This window comes from Pelodiscus sinensis, chromosome 1, assembly GCF_052426305.1.
Source record: "Pelodiscus sinensis isolate ZL-2025 chromosome 1, ASM5242630v1, whole genome shotgun sequence".
Lineage (NCBI taxonomy): Eukaryota > Metazoa > Chordata > Testudines > Trionychidae > Pelodiscus > Pelodiscus sinensis.
The window spans coordinates 325,939,216-325,960,462 of record NC_143052.1 but is presented as its reverse complement, the minus strand read 5'-3'; the positions used below and the strand labels follow the sequence as shown (position 1 = coordinate 325,960,462).

The window sequence follows — 21,247 nt, the reverse complement described above, 5'->3', positions numbered from 1 at the left end:
AAGAGAATTACTCATGCCATTCAGAACACAGTAGAGTTAGATAATGGCACCTAAAAGCTCAGTCTTTCTTTAACTTTTGATGAATTGGTTACTTCTCATGACAGGGTGGCTGGCCTCAGTAATGAAATAGGTCAGCTCCCCTGTGCCACAGCAGATGCTCCCATTTAGCTAATGAAGAAGGCAGGGCAGCACCTGAAAGATAAAGAATCAGAGCAGAGCAAGTGAGAGGAAGTCTCAGGAAGTCCCAGCAGGTTGGTTCGGTTAGAAATGGAGGTAGCCTCTGTCAAAGACCATAGGGCTGGAGTGTGGAGTGGTCCTGGAGGGAAGCAGAAGATGGCTCCTGGGTGAAGGCTGAAGTCAGGAGAGCAGCAAAAGTGGCTTCCTGGCTGGCATCCCCAAATCAAAGAACCAGGGCCAGAGACCTGGAGAGGGCTGATGGCAGGAGTTGCAGCAAAGGGCGTTGCCTCTTGGCTCTAAGTTGGAGAGCTACAGCCAAGGTAGAAGAAATAAAGGAAGGAGAGCAATGGAGGAGCTTGAGTTTTGATGTCTCCAGGGTCAATGAGCTGGACCCATAAGACACATGAGGCAGCCAGGGTACTGCGGGATATGCCCTTGGCAAGGATGCTCCCACAAGAAAGGCTGTGGAGATTCCCGATTGGAAGAGCGGACAGCTGTCCTGGTATGAGAACTAGAGAATCCACCACGGCCAAAGGCATATGTGGCATGTGAAGCAACAAGGCATGGAGGAGGTGTCTTGAGTTTCAATGAACACTTGTGCTCTGGTGAAAAACTGGAGAGAATTAGTGGGTTACCTGGGAGGTAAAACTGAAACAAATGTACCTGTCATGCAATGGCCTGCCACAGGAGAGTACCCTAGGACACAACCTATTCTCAGGCCTAGTTTTACATTTTTCCAGAATCCCCAATTATGAGCTTATGATTGTTAGCATCAAAACATTTGGGTGATTATCTAAATTTCAGCAGATGATCAAATATTATTGATTACTGCATGGAGTCAATAATGTGCCAGGCACTTCAGATAAGACTCCCAGCCTCTCCAAGTTCACTATCAAAAGCAAGCCCTCCACAGAACAGGTCTCGCCAACTGAAAAGGGCACCAGACTCTAGCAGAACAACAAATGTAAAACCCACAACCTATCTCCACTGCTCCAATGACCAACACCTTTCAAGATCCATTGGTTTTAAATATGTCTACCATAACATGTGGTGTACCTCCCTCAGTGCATTGAATTTCCCAACAACTATGTGAGTGAAACCAGACAATCACAATGTTCTCAAATAAGTTCACAAGAAAAATAATGAAAGACCCTCTGGGTAAACAAAGCAATCACTTTCTATCTGATTTCTCAGTCCTCATCTGCCAAGGAAACCTGCACAACTCCTTCAAGAGAAGCTTGAGAGCTTACATACATAACTTTGGCTGACACTAAAAAAAAATGGAATCAACAGACACACTGAATTCATTGCTTATTACAAAAATCTAACAACCAAAGCTGCCTCCCCTCCCTTTCTTTTACTTACTTATGCTAAACAATCTGTTCCACCTTGTAATTCTCTGACACACTGAATAACCTTCCCATACCTTAAGGAGAGCTTTGTGTGACTTGAAAGCTTTTGTTTCACCAAGAGTAGCTGGTCTAATAAAAGCTGTTAGCTCACCCATTTTGTCTCTCTAGACCCTTTATAGGCATCCTGAAGGTTAGATTCCTGCTCTAAAGAATGTAGTCTCGATAGCCAACGTACAAATGAAAGAAAGGAATGGGATGCAATTGTTAGTGCCAGAGAATTTGTTTGGATTCTTGTAAAGTTTTATGCTTTGTATATGGTGGTCAGACAACTGGTTAGGTAACACTCCTCTGCATGGATTTATAGACCTTGAGGTTCAGTGAAGATGGCACTTGAAGGAGAACAGAGGATTCCAAGGGTACATCCAGACTATATTCTTTTTTTGAAAGGAGATTTGCAAATTTGGTGCTAATTTGCATATCTTCTTCTGACCGCTTTTTTGAAAGTGTTTTTTTTTTAAAAAAGAAAGCAACTTAGACACGGTTCTTTCGGAAAAAAAAAACCCTTTTTCAAAAGAACCCTACACACCTCATTTTTTGAGGAAGAAGGGTTCTTTTGAAAAAGGGTTTTCCTCCCCAAAAGAACCACGTCTAAACTGCTTTCTTTTTTGAAAAAGCAACCAGAAGATATGCAAGTTAGCACTGAATTTGCATATCTCCTTTCGAAAACAGAATATAGTCTAGATGTACCCCAAGGCTGTGTCTACATTGGCACCCCTTTCCGGAAAAGGGATGCTAATGAGACCAGTCGGAATTGCAAATGCCGCGGGGGATTTAAATATCCCCGCGGCATTTGCATGAACATGGCTGCTGCTTTTTTCCGGCTCGGGGTTTTGCCCGAGAAAAGCGCCAGTCTAGACGGGATCTTGCAGAAAATAAGCCCTTTTCCGGAAGATCCCTTATTCCTACTTGAAAGTAGGAATAAGGGTTCTTGCGGAAAAGGGCTTATTTTCCGCAAGATCCCGTCTAGACTGGCGCTTTTCTCCGGCAAAACCCCGAGCCGGAAAAAAGCAGCAGCCATGTTCATGCAAATGCCGCGGGGATATTTAAATCCCCCGCGGCATTTGCAATTCCGAAGTGTCTCATTAGCATCCCTTTTATGGAAAAGGGTGCCAATGTAGACACAGCCCAAGTGTATAAGGACATGTGCAATAAGACACAGAAGCAAGAGGAGAAAGATGACCAGATGGATATGTTTAATCACATAGTCCGGGGAGGAGTCGGGGGGAAAGAGGGGAGCAAGAAGGAAGCAAAGGGAATGTAAGACATCCATCCTCCCCTATACATTATAGTATCAACCCCCATGGATTCAAATCCTGAGCCTATTTCTCTGGGACCTCTCTGTCAACATAGATGAAATCATGGTCCCTTGTTTATTCTTTTGTGCTGTTCCCTTAACTCTGGTAGCCTCTGCTATGGTGTTCACTCCAGTCAGTGCTTCCCATTTATCTCAGCCCCCAAGAGCTGTATGCCCTTAATGGAATACCAGAGATCAGGAAACCTCATGTTTCTCAAACTGTAAGCTCTTTAGGGCAGGGCTATTTTCCGTGTGTTTCTGTACAACATCTATCACCATGAATCCCCACTGGAGTTGCTGGGCAGTAGAGCAATATCTGCATAAAGAAATAATTATGCTACTCTGTTGTGGGTGTTATCCATGAGTGACAGGGAATCCAATCCAGTGAGAAGCAAGGGGATATATGATGTCTTTTGGCTTGAGAGAAAGGAAAAAGCAGTGAGGAGATGGGGAGGCAAAAATGACACTGGGATTGGAATGAGAGAAAAAGCATGATCAAAATCTGAGTAAAGATCTGGCAACGGGCATAAATTCTGGTCTAACCTTTTCTGCCTAACAAGATGCACAAATTTAAAACACTGATTTTGTTCTTTTCTGAATAAAGAGATCAAATCTAACTTAGACCACTTCAGATAGGGTGAACAGATAACAAGTGTGAAAAATCGGGACATTTTATTTTTCCGGTGTGGGACGAATAGTTGCATATAAAAGACAAAGCCCCTAATATTGAGACAATTCCAACAATATTGGGGCATCTGGTCACCCTCGCTGCATAAGACTCACATTCATGTACAACTGAAAACAGCACACAGGTTTAAGATAAAGGAAACACGAAACAAAGAGGTTCGTGGATGGGAGTACATAATAACTGACTAAACTAAGAAGAGGTGAAAAAGACTTTTATACAGAGGGCATTAAGTATGTCCAGCTCAGAAATGTGATAATTTTAAGACAATCTCTAGACAGCTGTTAGAAATGAAAGTTAGGTGCTTTTGAAAATGCCACCCATAGTGTAAATAACAATGTTTCATTTCAGGTGGTAGAATCTACAAATCGCAACCTAACTATTTAGAGGCTAGATTCTGAATAGAGAAAAAGCAGTTGAAAATCTGAAAGCAAGGGACACTGGTGGTTTCAGGGATTAGTAATAGAATAGAGGCCTTCCTCCAGGATGCTGGCTCTATCTCAGCAGGACCAAAAGCTCTTACTATCTGACAACTGTTTGTTGGCTTATGTGAAGTGAGTTGTCAGGAACTGTCCAACTTCTTCCTTCGGTGCTCAATGACCATAGAGATTGAACTATTCTATCAGCTGGGAAACTCTGCAGAATACAGACTTAATTCTCTTGGGCTACCGCAACCTGGTGCTATGCACAAACACTAAATTCAACACCGTGTTATTTCTCATAGCCAAAAGCACTTCTATTTGTTTGAACTTTGCAGCAACGGTGAGGAAATGGAAAAAATCCTTGTTTTAGATCCTGATCTTGGAAGCTGAGAACACTTCCCATGAGCCCCACTGCCTTGCCAAAGAATTGAGGTCTATCTGGGAAGAGCAGCATGAAGGGCCAAAATCTCACGGTGTAACATATTTGGCGTAGTTTTAGTTGGCAGACAGAGATGTCAGAAATGGAATTACACACTGTACTGCAGCTTAATTTATAACAAGAGTGAACCGTGCCACTCTAACACTGCAACATTTACGTGTGTGAGCTAACTACATGGGTTCCGCTAATAGAAGGGCATCAGATCTCAAAGCTCAGATACCAAGAAATAGACACTCCAGAAATAGCTTATATAGATGAATGGATGAAAGTGGCAGCAATACAGTAAAGTTAGTGTTACCATACTTTTACTATTGGACTTTCCTGCATATATATATGAGCGAGAGAGAGAGAGAGTATTTCTCTCCATCTCTGTTAACATTTACAGGTTAAACCTCTCTAGTCCGGCAACATCAGTGGTCCAGCATGATTTTAATTAGCTGGATGTCCACTTAATCATGGGTATGGCCAAGTTTCCTGCAGCCTCATAAAGTTTTACAGACACCAGTCCTGGCTCCCAGTGTTCTGCGATGTTATTTAGCTCTAAATTACCCTTAAATGTCTTCTAAAAGCCCAGTAAGCAGTGGAAGTGTTGGTAATGTTGCTAGACAATATTGACCTCCTGTGGTTTGGCAAATTCTCTGGTTTGGCAATGGTCAGGTCCTGAGGGTGCCAGACTAGAGAGGTTCAACCTGTATTTGTATTTTTATGAATATACATACCCTTTCTAATAGGCTATTGTGGAGAGATAAAAAAAAATCACTTTGTGGAATGAGACTGGTCACATTTACATTAATTTCAATGGAGTAAAGGACAGAGGAATGCTTAAAGGGCTCGGACTGGCCCTCTTGTGCATGTATGCTGGCTAAGCAAGAATTGACAACGACTGCTCCCTTGCTGCAAAAGCTGGCCTGACTCACACTGCCCTGCAAAAACACCTGAGCCACCTTTTGTCTCTTCTATCTTCAGTCTGTCTGCAGACCCTTTCCTTCTTGTTACTGTCACTATTCTGCTTTCTTATGAAGACTGCACAGAGGAGCTATTAAGCCTGTCAAGCCTTTCCTCCTTTGCCATTTATCATCTGCTCTTCATCCCCATTGTGAAGCAGTACAGCTACTTTCTTCTTTGTCAGACTCTTGCATCATATGTGTTTTTTATATACAAGTGCAACAGAATGGGTGCTGAGAAGGAGGAAGGGGCGCATCAGACTGTGGGAAGGAAGAGGAACAGAGTATGGAGGGGGAATCGAGCCAAAGAACAGGAGAGGGGTCTCTATCCACACTCCCGCAGCTTATGTGCCACATAAAACAAGCTATGTGCCCCCTCGTCTCAGACATGCTGCTGCCTCCTCCCTCTCTCATGTAACATCATAAGGTCCTGGCATCTCCAACTGATCAGCTTTCTCTTGACCTAGACTGAGAGTTAGGAAGCATGTTTGTGCCTGCCTGCTTCCCAGTTTCATAACAGCCCCAGTGGTTCCATGGATTATTGTTATTATTAGAGGTTATATGTCTGTTACTCTATTACTTAGAGGCCCTATTTGACTCAGGTTCTTGCTGTTATTTAAGCTGAATGGATCGAGTGCTTGGAGTCTCACTATCTGAAAGTTCTTACAACAGTAAGCCTCTTGTGCAGGAGCAGCTGCTAGCCCCGTGTATTTTTAGTAAAAGTCAGGGACAGGTCTCCGACTTCTGTGAATCTGTGTTTTTTGCCACGACCTGACCGTGACTTTTACTAAAAATAACCATGACAAAATCTTAGCCATTTTTTGACTGTGCTTGAACACTCTTCTGGTGCAACTACTTATTTGCCTTTAATCTAGCTTTTTGCTGGGAAACGTACGGAAGCCCACAATGAAATATGTTTGAAAGAAAAATAAAGCAGAATGGAAGGAAGAAGAGGCTGGACAACATAAAGATAGTTCCACTTTCTAGAGGAACTCCATCCAGCAAATGGATGTTTGTACTACTACAGTTCAAGTGACAAGACAAAAACAAATCCCAATGATTGTGTAAACAACTAAATGGCCTGTGGGAAGATCACAGAATTCCCCATATGGGAACTGAAGCAAAGGAGACATAGTGGGAAGAATAGTAACAATCCTGAATATCATTAAAGTAGCCGTGTTAGTCTGTTTCAGCAAAGACAACAAGGAGTCCAGTGTCACTTTTAAAGACTATCAAATGTATTAGGATATTAGGGCATAAGCATTTGTAAGCTACAACTCACTTCATCAGATTGTGATGTTCTCACATTACAATAAGTAATTTCCCATCAGGTACTCTCACCTTCTCATCACTGCTGGAAATGAGCTACATCCACTCTAATTTAATTAACACTGATATCACACTCCCATCTCTGTATCCTTTTTCTTTCTGTCTTCTTTAGATGCTGATGAAGAAAGAAAAAAAGAAAGAAAAAAAAAGGATACAGAGATGGGAGTGTGGTATCAGTGCTAATTAAATCAGAGTGGATGTGGCTCATTTCCAGCAGTGATGAGAAGGTGAGAGTACCTGATGGGAAATAACCTACTGTCATGTGAGAACCCTCAGGCTATGTCTACACTGCCCTCTCTTGCAAAAGAAAATATGCAAATGAGGCAAAGCGATGAATATTGCCACACCTCATTTGCATACTTAATAAGCCACTATTTTTGCCATCTATACAGCTCCTTTTTGCGCAAAAGCCCCTCTTGCGCAAAAGCTGTTCTTCCTGAAAAAAAGCGGCAGAATGGCTCTTGCACAAGAGGGGGTTTTTGCACAAAAGCCCCTTGCGCAAAATGGTGGCTCATTAAATATGCAAATGAAGCACAGTAATATTCACCACTTTACCTCATTTGCATATTTTCTTGCGCAAGGGAGGGCAGTGTAGATGTAGCCTCAATTTGTCTATTTAAACCTTGGTTTAAAGTGTCAAATTTGCATATAAATTCTAGATCAGCATTTTCTCATTGCAGTCTGTTTTAGATCGTTTTTTTTGCCTGAGAATGGCAACTTACAAGTCAGAAACTGTGTGTCCAGGGAGGTTAAAGTGCTCCCCCATAGGTTTTTGAATGTTGCCATTCTTAATGTCTGATTTGTGTCCATTTATTCTTTGGCATCGAAACAGTCTGATCTGTCCGATATACATGGCAGAATGGCACTGCTGACACATGATGGCTTTGATGGGATGGCTGATATGGTAAGGCCCTGTGATGGTGTCACTAGAGTAGACATGTGGACAGAACTACCAACAAGGTTTGATGAAGGGATAGGTTTTTGTATTCTGTGTGGGGGGAGAAGTTGGTGGTGAATAGTATTTGTATCTAAAGCCAAATTTTGGAAAGGGCAATTTCACTAATGCTACACTATACAGCTTTTAGTGACAAGGCTGTGTTGGCACAGCCCTGTCACTAGAAGTCAATGCATGTGAATACAGTTTGTTGGTACTTTTGCTGACAAAATACTTCTAGCCCCCAAAAGTGGCTTTTGTTTTGTCGGCAGGAGAGCACTCCTAGAGACAAAGCAGTGTTCACACTTGTGCTTGCTGCACCAAAACTTTAGTTGATAAAAGTGTTGCTGATCAATTGCAAGCATAGACAACATCTAAGAGGCAACCTATTGTCATCAGCTTCTATACAGGTACTGTCACAGCTGATGGATGAGAAAATCAATAGTCTAAAGCTCCCTCTGAGAAATGTATAGAAAGGATGAACCTGACAAATGGTGGCATGTTTGCATGGAAAGGGATACTTCTTTGGACGGTACAAATCATTGTTTCCCACTCCTCCTGTAAATCTTTGAAAGCACATGGCTTTAATTTTAACTAAAATAAATAGTGTAGGGTACTTACCGTCCTGAAGAAGTTTGCTTAAGTGAACCAGCACTTTCGAACAACTGGGCTCTTGCAGCCACTCTGAAAATTAAGTTAAGAGGCATCTGGTATTAAACATGTTCCTTTCAATGAACTGCAGAGTTATGCTGGTGTTAATAAACTAAGGTTTTTTTCAGTTATATAGACTTGAAAATATAATTTTTTATTTTATTTTTTTATTTGATTCTTAAATTGTCGATGCTCTTTTTTTAACCTGAAAAATGTAGGAGCAGTGCAAGAAACGAAGAAGCAAGTAATGCTTAGCTTAGGTCTCAGTTCAGCAAGAAATTTACATATGTGCTAAATCTGAAGGAGCCCTGCTGAAAATGTAACACAAACATTTGCATATTTTGTAATTCGTATTAATGTCTTGCTCCTGAATAAACCTAAAATGAGGGATATATAGTGTCTGGAGAGGGAAAATGAATGTTATCATTTCTGGGTTCTAATCCCAATGATCTCACTCATCTCCAGTTCTGGGCTATAAATACTAGACAATATTTTTAACCCAAATCTTATATGAAATTATTTCCATCCCGAGAAATAACTAGCTACAAAGAAATTATCTAATAGTGTGTGCAATGGAACACATCAATTTCAGAGAAGAATTGCATTTGTCTTGTTCTGATTCTGATGGTCAGGAAAAAGAGGTGATGAATAATAACACTTTATTTTTGACATATTGCCTGGTCAGTACATGGCATTCATATCTCTTAAGATAAATAAACACAGAAGAAGCAGAGACACAATGTTAAAGCTGGCTGAATAGTATTAATCAAATAATTTATTTCACAGATTTTCTCTGTTCATTACTGGCTTAATCCAAAGCCCAGTGAAACTACTATGACTAGAGATGGGTGAAATTTTTCAGGTGAAACTTTTCCATCAATAAGTGAAGATTTCGACTGATCAAAAACATTTAAAGAATGAATACTTGTCAATTTCAGCAAACTGTTTTGGCCAAAACAAAAAAAGAAAGTGTTTGGAAATGTCAAAGCAGACCTTATGAACATTGTCACAATGAGACATTTTGATTTTTCAGGCTACTATCACAAAAGGATTTAGGCATAATTTACAAGCTAGTAGAGGAGGAGGTCATGGCAGTTGTGTTGCCCCATCTTATAATGTTTAGCCCAGTGGTCTCCAACCTTTTTACACCCAAGATCACTTTTTAAATGTCAGGGCAAGACAACATTATCCGACCCCTTCCTTAAGACCCCACCCCTTCCTTGAAGCACCACCCTCTCCGTTTCCCCTCCTCTCCATTACTTGCTGTCCCCAGCCCTTACTCGCTCTCACTGGCTTGAGGCAGGAGGTGTGGGCTCTGGGGTGGGAATGAGGGATTTGGGTGTGGGAAGGGGTAAGAGGTGCAAGCTCTGGGGGGGAATCTGGATACAGGAGGAGGTGGAAAAGGGGATGCTGGTTCATGGTGGGGACTCCAGGCTGGAGAGTGTTGGGGTCAGGTGGAGGTCTGAGCAAGGCGCAAGCTTGTGGATGTGAGGGTGCAGGAGTTTGCGTTGGAGTGTATGAAGGGCAGGGGATTGGGAGTATGATGGGCTCAGGGCACAGATTTTAAGTGTGTGGATGGTGTAGTAGTGTTGTGGCAGAAGACTGGGGATGTGAGGGTGCAGGAGTTGGGGATGCGAGGGGCTCAGGACAGATGGGCTCAGGGTTGGGGCCTGTGGGAGTGCAGGAGTGTTATGATGCTGCAGCCAGATGGGGGCTTGGCCCTAATTAGGGGCTAGTTGGCCAGGCTTCATTTTTAAATGAAATAATATGTCCAAAACAAAATGTTTCAGAATTGTCTTTATTTATGGGAGGGGCAGGGAACCTGTTTTGGGTCAGAGGTCACTGACCCACAGAAAAAAATCAGTCAAAACCACACAAGTGAGATTTAAAAAAAAAAAAAAAAAAAAAAACCACACAACCCTCCAGAAAACCCCAAAACTCAATGATTTTGTGGCCCCAACTGAGACATGTTATTCCTCTGGCATTCTAGCCCCATGGGCAGGGAGCGAAGGAGGGAGCAAGGAATAGGGTAGGTAGGACTGAGGTTCAAGGCATCCAGCCAGATTAACTTTTCTGGGGTTCTACGGTCAGTAGAATTTGTGGGACCCACTACAATCTCAGATGGGGTCAAAAACGAGGGATTCAGTGTGTGGGACAGGGCTGCCAGTGAGTGGGATAGAGATGGGAGGGGCAGAATCTGGGTGGAAAATAGAGTACAGGAGCAAGCTGGGGGTAGGATGTCCAGCCAGGAGGGAGGGGGCAGGAGCAGGGTGCTGGTGGGTGTCTGGCCAGGAGGCAGGAACAGGGTGCTGGATGGGGGTCTGGTTACGGGATAGGAGCAGGGTGCTGGTGGGTGTCTGGCCAGAAGGCGGGACAGGGTGCTGGTGGGTGTCTGGCCAGGGAACAGGGTGCTGGATGATGTCTGGCCAGGGGGCAGGAACAGGGTGCTGGTGGAGGTCTGGGCAGGGGGAGGGGGCAGGGTGCTGTTGGGGGGCGGGTCTGGGCAGGGGGCAGGGGCAGAAACAGCTCGGCCATACCTAGGGATCCCATGGCATGCGTGGCTCCTCCCCTCCTCCAAACAGCCGGTGTGCTTTCTGAAAAGTCGGGGACTTCCTTCCCCCTGCTGCCTACCTTCCTGCGTGGGTGGTGAGGGAGGGGAAGTCCTGGGCTGCGCAATGAAGCCGGCATCTCAGGAAGCACGTGGGCTACTCCTTTCCTCTCCCAAATAGATGGCGTGCTTCCTGAGAAGTTGGATCTGGCGCATAGCTGGGGACTTCCTTCCGAATGCTGCCTGCCTTCCTGAGCCAGCTATTTGGGGGAGGGAGCAGCCTGTGTGCTTCCTGAGACATTGCATCTGGAGCGCAACTGCGTGACTTCTCTCCCCACGCCACAGGAAGCTGATGCTACCTCCATTTTTCCAGGAGGTAGCACCAGCACGGGCTACTTCTTGGGGGTGGGGGTGAATGTGGGGTGGCAGTGGGAGCTGGAATGCCTCGTGATTGACTGATCGTGCACTCAAAATCGATCAGTCGATAGTGATTGATGGGTTGGTGACCACTGCATTAGCCTATAAGTTAGGGGCCTTCCTTTTGGTGTTGGAAACTCGGGCTTAAATCCCTGCTTTGGAGGAGGGGTTTGAACCCAGGTCAGCCCCTCCAAAGTGATTATCCTTGCCACCAAGAATAGGGTATTTTACAGTGGGCATCTCTCAGTCTCTCCAACTGAAAGCATATTATTTTGTGCAAAATACTTGAAGAGCCATTGGAAGAAAGAGAATGGTGTTATAGCCAGTGGCTTGGGCATTCCCTTAAGAGGGATGATACCCAGGTTCCAGTCCCTACTGATGACTTCTTAATTATTTAGACAAAATGGAACAGCTTCAAATGGAGAGACTGAGACACCACCGTGCTAGAGTACTCTATAGTCTGGTGGTTAGCACACTTCCTTGGAAGGGGAAAATTTGCATATAAATCACTAGTCCAACATTCAATACTGGGTCTTTCAAATCCCATTAGCGAGTAATAATTATAAGGAAGGTATCAGTTACTTGTCCTGTTCCTGTGAATCTAGCTCTTCAATTCTTTTGCTTTTATTAACAACACATGAAATGAAATGTCTTTGTTTAATTCAAACCAATTAGCCAAAAATTAAACAAAAAAAAATTGATGTCAATTCAACTTACATCTCATTTTTTATTTATTTTTCAGAACTTCCAGTAAATTGTTCTGAGAGTTCTGCTATTAAGTTCAAGACACTTTAGGGAAGCCCCCATCTGCCTAGTTTTCAGAGCTTATGAAGATTAATGAATAATTCACAAATATGACAATTTCATCTGATTTATCTCATCAAATATTCATGAATACTTTTTCCATCATTCAGCCCACTGTATAGGATAGTTTATGTGGGCACATAACGCAACAAATCAACTCTCTGCTAAGTCTGGATGACTTACACAGATCCTGGTCTCTGATAGCCATTACTCGAAGCCGTATCCAATCTTAATCTCCTGCGCATTTTGGGAGGCAGTTCTGGATTTGGTAGAGCCTTTGGTGTGTCTTTGGCATCAACTGAGGCTAAGCTCTGTACAGATCCACTGCGGCTTTTGTTACCTATAAGGAACAATCAGAGTGCGTGGACTATAATAAGATTTCAGTGTGCCTTAATAACATTTCTGTCATACATAACAAAGCAGGATTTTAAAAAAGAAATAAAATAGCTATAGCCAATAAAAAAGACTGCCTATCAAAGATAGCTAGGAAATTATTGCTACCAAAAATTGAGAGAATTATACTAGAACTCTGAAGACAGCAGACTGTTATGTTGCACTGATGATTAGAACATGTTCTCTGAACACTGATGATACTAAAACTTCATTAATAAAATACTACACAAGCCAGTCTCCTGTGCTATGCAAACTAATAGCCTCCCCCCTAAAAATCAGAACAAACAAACAAAATCAGGTTTATGCAGTTTATGCAGATGAAAATTAAAACTTGTTTAAATGACTATTCTGTTACCATATCTTCTTAAAATAAAACAAACTGTGCACAACTTGGATTTTATCTGTCAGAAACAGAAGGCCCTAATGTAATATTATAAAAATATTTAGTAATAACATCCAGGAAGCCTTCACAAAAGATCTGTCCATGTACTGCTCTATTCTTATATATGACTTCCACATGTTTCTAATAGGATTGATGATAATAATAGAATGGTTGGCATTTTCAGAGCACTGTATAAAATCTAATGTATTTCATACATTTCTTGCAAGACAGGTAGACTGTACTTTAATAGGACCCCAATTTTTAGATGGAAAACAATTACCCACGTTGATCTATTTATTTGTACTGAAGCAGCACTTAGGCATGCTAGACCACAATCCCATTGTGCTAGGCACTATACAAATTTACATAGCAGATCAGTGGCAGAACTAGAGGTAGAACTTGGGTCCATGGTTCTCAATCTCATGCTCAGTCCATTAGAATGTACATCTCAGTGACTGTGTAACCTTAGTAATTCACAATCTTATATATAAAATGGACTTCTTTTGGTACTAATTTTTAAGGGCAATGCTGAGTCAATTATCAAGGTATTACGAAAATCATCTCAATAGCTTCCTGGATTCAGTTTCTGGATTCTAAAACAAGAGAAGTGGCAAGAAATCTCGTCTTTCATCCCATGTGTGCACACAGACATGTTCAGCCACACCTACCTACTGGCTAAACTATATGCTATACTTGGGTTCACTCAAAAGAAAAGCCATCTTCTAAATAAGACACGCTGACTAGCGCACATTACAATAGCATTTATTTAGCCTTCTGCACCATTTGCTAATTTACCTTGCCGTTCAAGGTATTGTTCGTCTTTACAAAAATCCTACATGATCCATTTATTGTAGAAATAGTCTCAATCTTTTATGAGATGCAGCTAAAAAAAAAAAGCCAGCACATAGCCTGATGAAAGCGAGGGTGCCGGGAACTGGCTGTCTAAGTCTTATGTTCAGTCATGGTGCAAGACTAGCCTCAGAGAGAATGCTGAACCTTGGCTAGCTACTCCAACCTTTCATGTAATTAAGCAGTGCTGGAAGGTAAGACAATTGTTTCAAATTATGAGGAAGCTTGATGCCTTAAAAGCAATGCAAAGGGCACAAAGGAAAGGCACCTTCAAAATATTGCTCAAAAATGTCTGAACGAATGAACACGTTGGAAAGATTGGAAGTAAATTAACAAAATCAAGGAATTTCAATAGCCTTTTGAATGGACTTACATTTTTCGGGTGCATCATGTTAAACTAGTAGTGCCCTGATAGAACAAATTAATACAACACATAGGACCTACCTTCTGCTGAAGTGATTGATCTGAGGGATGGAGCTGCAGATCTTGTCAGCCCAGACAGACCATAAACACTTTTTTTGGTCAGATCTACTGGTGGAGATGTATTCTCTGGGCTAGTGACAGAAGCCACACTTTGACAGTCTGACTCCACATCTGTTTTTGTAGCATCCTCCTTAGAGGAGGATTCTGGACTTGTGGTCCAGAGGCCAGAGCTCTTCTGTCCATTGGAAGACGGTGGAGAGGCAATCCATGGAATTCCTCCTGATTTCTCCCTGGGTTGGGATGAAGCAGACTTTGTGGTGCTGTTTTGTTCTGACGAATGAGAAGAGAGTGATTCTATGCTGCCCATAGGAGTGCTGTCTGGGCTACTACTGTATGAATCACCTGAAGAGGAGGGGGAAAAGAAGAAAAAATGATCTTTTGTGTGTAAATTACACTTTCTGAAAGTGTCCATTTTCCTAATACACGTGTGGTCTCTGGGGCCTTCAAAAATCATCACAATCATAAGTATGTGGCTTTTGCAGATAACAATTTTCAAGGGAGACTGGGTATTTGGTTAATTTGCATATCAACTGTTTTATGCCCCTCTTATGTGAAGGATGCAGTCACAAATTCCTCTGATGACTGCTCCAACTATAGGCTACCATGACAATGCATGTGCCTCATAGTGATGCCAAAGTCCCTGGTTTTATTGTTTCACAGCTATTCTGTCCTTTATTTTGTTTTAATTTGAATTTTCAGTCTCTTTGCTGATTGCATCCCTGGAAACCTTCTACTTCTGGCTCCCTGTTCTCCAATCCCACTGGTGAAGATTGAGGGGATATAGCTTTTGGATCGTAGGGTTAACAGGAGGTGCACCTTTGCCTCTGTAGATTCAGTTCTCAGAATGCTTTACTACTTAACCTGAAAATGATCCTGGAATTAGGCCTCATTAAAACAAGTTAAATAATCTTTATTGGGCACAACGGGTTGATTTTATATATGGTCGAATACTGATGCTAATTATGGCATTGTTTTAAGGATCAGAAGGGACCTCTCGCAGTAACAAAATTTGTGCTATTTCTTTACACAAGGGGTGAGATGGCAGAAGTCCATGGGCAGCCTGATCATGGAGAACAATTCCCTATAGCTTTGCTGTGTGGAACAGAGACCACCTAATTCTTTTTTAAACAAAGGACACTGAAATTACTTTAGCCAGTATGCTGGAGTAACAACTAAGAAGTTCCATATGTTAGAGGTGGTTCCTAACTAGCACTTAACTTGCCATCTGTGCATGCAGACACTCAATTGGAGTGCACGTTAGGAACACATAAGCATTTGCATGTTTGGAAAGTTGAGGCTTAGGTACCCAAGACCTCCTATTCTTTGGAGACATGTACAACAACTAGACACAATAGATACATTTATTTACAGATTTAAGTATGAATTTACTTTTTTTTTTTGCAGTATCGTAAAGGCTCCTACATTAGCAGATTAAATTTAACCTTGGCTACAATTTGAACTGAAACCCAATCACTCTTAATGGTAATATTAGAAAACAAAAACGTGAGCGATAATGACTCAAGTGGGACCTTTTATTCTAGTATTTATATGAAAATGATGAATAACTTTAGGTGGCAATTTACTGCTAATAAAACCCTCTACTTTTAATTATAAATCCATATACAGGACTAGAATAAAGTTCTGTCTCCATGCCATCCAGTGCTTGGCCTTTTTGTTAAGACTGCCAACATGGGTATCAATCAACGACAGCTGTGTAGTGGTTTTGGAGGTATAGATAGTTGTCTACTGGAACCCTGACAGAGACCACACAATTTATTTCACACACATGGAAGCGCTGCCTAATGGTAACAACTTTTGGCCAAGACAAACCACAACTGGATTGACCTTATTATGGATGAGGTGAAATGCTCTATTATACCATTTCTAATCTTAAAGATCTTATTAAAAGCAAACAAGGTGAAACTTGTACTCTTTGTAGTATTTTACAGTCTGGAGAAGGTCATTTCAAATCACTTAGTGGTTACTTTGGAATAACAAATAAACCACAATGTATTTTCAAACACTTTATGCTGCACAAGAGCTGCTTGACAAAGCATGCTGTGAAAGGAGCAAGGAAAGCACTAATTAAACACCACTGACATCTGATCTCTTTATTGTTTCCTCTAATAGAACCACTGCAAATAAGCACCCAATGTGCTTGGAGCACAACAAGTACCACTGCTTACCAATTAACAACCAGAGAACTAAAGAAAAAGACATGAACAGAGGTAAATAGCCATTAGTATGAATAAACTTACTATCAGGGTCTGCCAGACAGGGGGTGTATCTGCCTTTGGGTTTGCGTGAGCCTGTTGAGAGGCAAATTGCTCTTGTTCTCCTGGAAGCTGAACGGGATTGAGGCTGGGGAAGAGGAATGTTGGGGTCTGGAGCGGTGTGAAATATCTGTAAGTACAAAAAATTACCATAAATAACTTCCATTTTCTTCAAAGCTATGATTAACAATCACCCACTTACAGTTGCACCTGACAGGTTTGTTGTAAAAACATGTAATCATGTTAATAGGAATTTTTTGCAATGAAACTAAAATGAAAGTTGACAGAAGAAAGATTTTTGTTTTGATTTGATTTTGCCACCTAATAACTACAGCACTGGATTAGTGCATCACAACATGCAAGTGAAACTGACAGATACAAGACTATAAAAGAAATTAACTGAAATAGTTTACTTTCAATGTTCCTATTAAGAGAAATAAAGTAAACAGAGCACAAATAGTAGAAAATACTACAGCTGATTAACATGACATCCATTCCAATAACCCAACATACTATTAGTAACAAAGTAAGAGCTGGGATTTCAAAAATCTTGATTTTTCATCTGAAAACATCATTTGGTATAATGGATGGTGTGGGAAAAGAGTTGGGGGCAAGGCCATCATAGCCTGTGTTCATTCTGCCTGCTTCTAACCAAAAGGAGGGACTACATTTCCCAATACGAGTCTGGACAGCCTCTGCACAGAGCGGGTTGGCTGCGGCTTGTGCGTACACCTTTCATTTCCCATATGCTAGGCCACATATGGCCCGTAGCTTTGATAAAGAAGGAAACATTCTGTCTGAAGCTGGTCTTCTATAACTGCAGCAGCCTCTTTTCTTATTTGTAGGAATTTGCTGAATGTAGTGAATAGGAGATCCGGTAGCATGTTTAATTCCAGTTGCATCACAAATTAGATTAAAGTAAAAGGTCCCGGATAAAGGTTTTTTTGTTGTTGTTTTTTTTTACCTTTTCATAATGTTCTATCAAAATTTCAACTACAATATTCTGAAACTTAATGTTCATCATTGCAGCCACCGTTTCCTCCTGAGCTCTCATCAGAGTTGGTCCAAAGATAACACCAAGATTGGAGACGGTCATGAGATTTTGCTGACTGTGCAATGATACCCTGCAAAGGAAAGTTTAAAAAAAGGCAAATTAACCATTCCCTAAATAGCGTGCTTATCTCCCATTCCAATAAGGCATACGACACCATAGGAGTGGACTTATTTTTTCTCCGTAGCTCAAGAGTCCCTTTCAAGCCTGTCAATGAAAAATTGGCCCCAAAAGTTAGAAAATGCTCTTTTTTTCTTACTGCAAAGCATAATCACCTCACAAATAGCACACAAATGATTCACACAGTAGAGATGATGGGGACAGGCAAATGCAGACCACATCAGCAGGTGGAAAAAGATGATTATGCAGGACAGAGATTAAAACTTGGTCTGCACATCCAAGAGAAAACTATCAAATATGAAATTGCAGAACTGCTAACTGTGGCATGTAACGTATCACTTATAACAGCCTTTGTAGTAGATTGCTCTTATAATGCCTGTTCTTTAAAAAAGGCTCCAGAGGCAATCCTTGCAACTACAGGCCAGTAAGCCTAACTTAATTACCAGGCAAATTGGTTGAAACTAAACTAAATAACAGAGTTATCACACAGATGAACATGATGTGTTGAGGAAGAATCAACACAGCCCTTTGTACATAAGAATGGCCATACTGGGTCAGACCAAAAGTTCACTTAGTCCGCAGTGGCCAATGCCAGATGCCCCAGAAGAAATTAACAGAACAGGTAATCATCAAGTGATCATCCCATCACCCATACCTAGCTTTGGTAAATCATGTCTCACCAATCTATTAGAACGATTTGAGGGTGTCACCAAGTACCTAGAGAAAAGTGATTTAATGGAGGCAGGGTATCTGGACTTGAAATTCCGAAAGCCTTTGACAAGGCTCCTCACCAAAGCTCTCAAGCAAACTAAGCAGTGCAGAGCTTGCCCTCCCTCTGTGCACAAACACACCAAAATGAGTGCTTGTATTGGAAAAGCATGTGGAAATCAGTGTGTGGAATCTGGCAATTTTAGATTGCTACAAGTCAGACACAAATCAGTTTGGAGTTGGGAAGTCGATCGTTGGGGCTGCAATTATGCAAGTGTGCAGGGCCATTAATCATGTCCTGCTATGAGCGACTGTGACTCTAAGCAATGTGCAGAAAATAAGTGGATGGCTCTGCAGTAAATAGTTCTGTAAGTGCATCAGGCCAACAGATGACATGCACAATATCGCATTGGGGTATATTAGGAGGAGCACTTCCAGCAGATCCAGAGATGTCATTATTCCCCTTTATTCGGCTTTGGTGAGGCCACATCTGGAGTATTGTGTCCAGTTCTGGGCCCCCCACTACAGAAAGGATCTGGACGTATTGGAGAGGGTCCAGCGGAGGGCAACCAAAATGATTATTTTTTTAAGAAGCACAAGTTACTATTCTGCACAAAAAGTTTTAAAATCTTTTAAGCAAACTACATCATCTCAAAATACAGACTACAGAACACAAAAAAGTAATGTTTGCCTTATACTTGGGTTTCCATGGTGATAAATTGGTACATTTAAGCTAATAAACAGAATGCTGTTATTTAATATTATTCTGACAACAAATGACTAGGCAGAAATTTGGCTATCGCATCAAAGGGTCACTCTGTTGCAAAAGGAAAAAAATTGCTGTTCAGAATGCTTATAATATGGAACATTTTGATAACCAATTTTCTCTTCACTAGTCCTACTTTTGCTGGGGTACTGAATAGATACAGACCCATGTAATCATACATTTCAGGTGGCTGCCTGTCTCATTCATCTAGGCACAATTGCTTTCTCTGGAAATCTCACTCTTTAGTGTATCACAGGTGACAGTTAAATTCGGATATTGCCACTTTGGAGACTCCTGGCTACTTGTATCATGGGAGTGTAGCGTTACTATATCACATTATGAAATGATTTAACTCTCAAGGAGGCAAATATGTAATTTCCATGGGAAGTTTTTCAAAGAGGAAAATACACGTTTTTTTGTTTTTTGCAAATGTCATGTCTCTATGTTTAAGTGTCTGCTAATGCATTATGTATTTGCACAGCATTGTAACTTTGCCTGCTCTTTTTCAGAGGGTATCTTAAAAAAAGTCTGTCCCAAAAGGTATGAAATCTGGGATTATACAAATATCTGAAGACAGATACAGGGAAGAGGGCTACAAAAAGAAAGCACAGAATTGGACTGGTTACAAACCAGGGAATCTCAATGCCGTGCGGCTCCATAACCACCCTGTCTCTTCCTCCAAGCATCCCCCTTGTCCCTGCGCCTCCCCATCACTCCGTGTGTTCGATCTCTGCAAATGAACTATTTGGGGTTCTGGGAAGGAGGGGGAAGAGTTGCTGAGCATGGGGCCTGATTTTTCCCCACGGGAATCCATGGGAATGCTGGATCACAGATGTTGTCAGACTATTGAAGGTCTGGACTACAGAGGTCCAACCTGTACCAGAATGAAAACAAATTAAAATAGCATGACTTATATTACATAGCCAGCAAATCACAGTGTGGGTTTTTTTAAACAAAAGCAAGAGAAGAATAGACAGCACAAGAATGGATTTAATGGTCAAATCAAGACAAAGGAAATGCATTTTGAGGAGGAATTTGAAAGCGGAAGTGAAGACATTAAGGTAGTTATTTTCAAAGGCACAAGCTGACTTTTAATAAGAGCTGAGAACTTCTAACTGCCAGGGCCATGGGTACCTAGAGGGAACTACCAGCAGTTTTCTTGGGGGGGGGGGGGAGGGCAAAAACTTTGCACTTTCTCCCACTCCCAGGCCAATCAGGCTTTGTGGGTGGGGAAGCACGGAAGTGTCCTGGCCCAGCCCATTCCACCTGAGGCCCTGTCCCTTGTGGTATGGCCCAGGACCACTTCAAACATTTCTGAAGTGGCCCCTGGTCAAAAATTATTGCCCACCTCTGGCATAGATCCAGCGGGGAGGCTCGCATGCCACTTATGGGATGCATGCCATAGGTTGCTGACCCCTGGTCTACCGCATCTTAGTTTAAAAATAGCTTTAAAACTATATCGTTCCCCATCCCGGCTTCCATTGGACATAGGGGCACTAGTTTATTAATACTGCATAGGGTCCCATAAATCCTAAGGACATTCCTGCATTTGCGCTTTTGAAAATCTCTACCCCAACCTGAAACAGCAAAACCCACAAGCATGTGTTTCAACTTGAAACAGATGAACAGTTCCATTCAAGTCAATGGGTCTTTGAATCTTACTGCACAGAAAGGGGGATGTAACTTCTGATCCAGACAACCTCTTGTAAAATGACACTAGGTAGGAGGATGAGGATGACCATGCAATTTGTGAAACCAATAAAAAGGAGCATAAATTACAGCAGACAAGATATGAGAGGTGACATTAAAAGGTTCCAAATAGATTTTTGATGAGCAAATAACTAATAGTGTAAAATTAAAAAGGCAAGATTATTTAAGTAAATAGAAGCAGGAAGCTTGCAAAAGAACTATTAGGACTGCTGGGTTCTCAGGAGTTAAAGGGAACAGTTAAGGATGACAAAATTATGTCATAACAAAATTATGACTGTGCATCAATCTTTACTGCAGAGGATGCTGGGGACAGAGACCTGTTCTTTTCTAGTAGTAAATATGTGGTGTTACTAGAGTTTGAACAGTCAGAAGAACAGTTGGAACAAACAGACCACATAAAAAAGCAGTGAGGTCAGTAAGTCCAGATGCTATATGCCCAAGAGTTCTGAAGGAAAC

General features: G+C 41.7%; 1 protein-coding gene across 1 annotated transcript in view; it reads right to left on the bottom strand.

Moving 5' to 3' along the window:
• ARHGAP42 (Rho GTPase activating protein 42) overlaps nt 1–21,247 on the bottom strand; it is a 279,187-nt gene that overhangs the window by 12,773 nt on the left and 245,167 nt on the right. The window contains exons 18-22 of the mRNA XM_089775741.1: nt 17,401–17,560; nt 16,422–16,566; nt 14,125–14,505; nt 12,240–12,396; nt 8,258–8,320 (exon numbers count right to left, since the gene is read on the bottom strand). Coding sequence (XP_089631867.1) covers nt 8,258–8,320; nt 12,240–12,396; nt 14,125–14,505; nt 16,422–16,566; nt 17,401–17,560 — 906 coding nt within the window. The remainder of the gene's footprint in view (nt 1–8,257; nt 8,321–12,239; nt 12,397–14,124; nt 14,506–16,421; nt 16,567–17,400; nt 17,561–21,247) is intronic.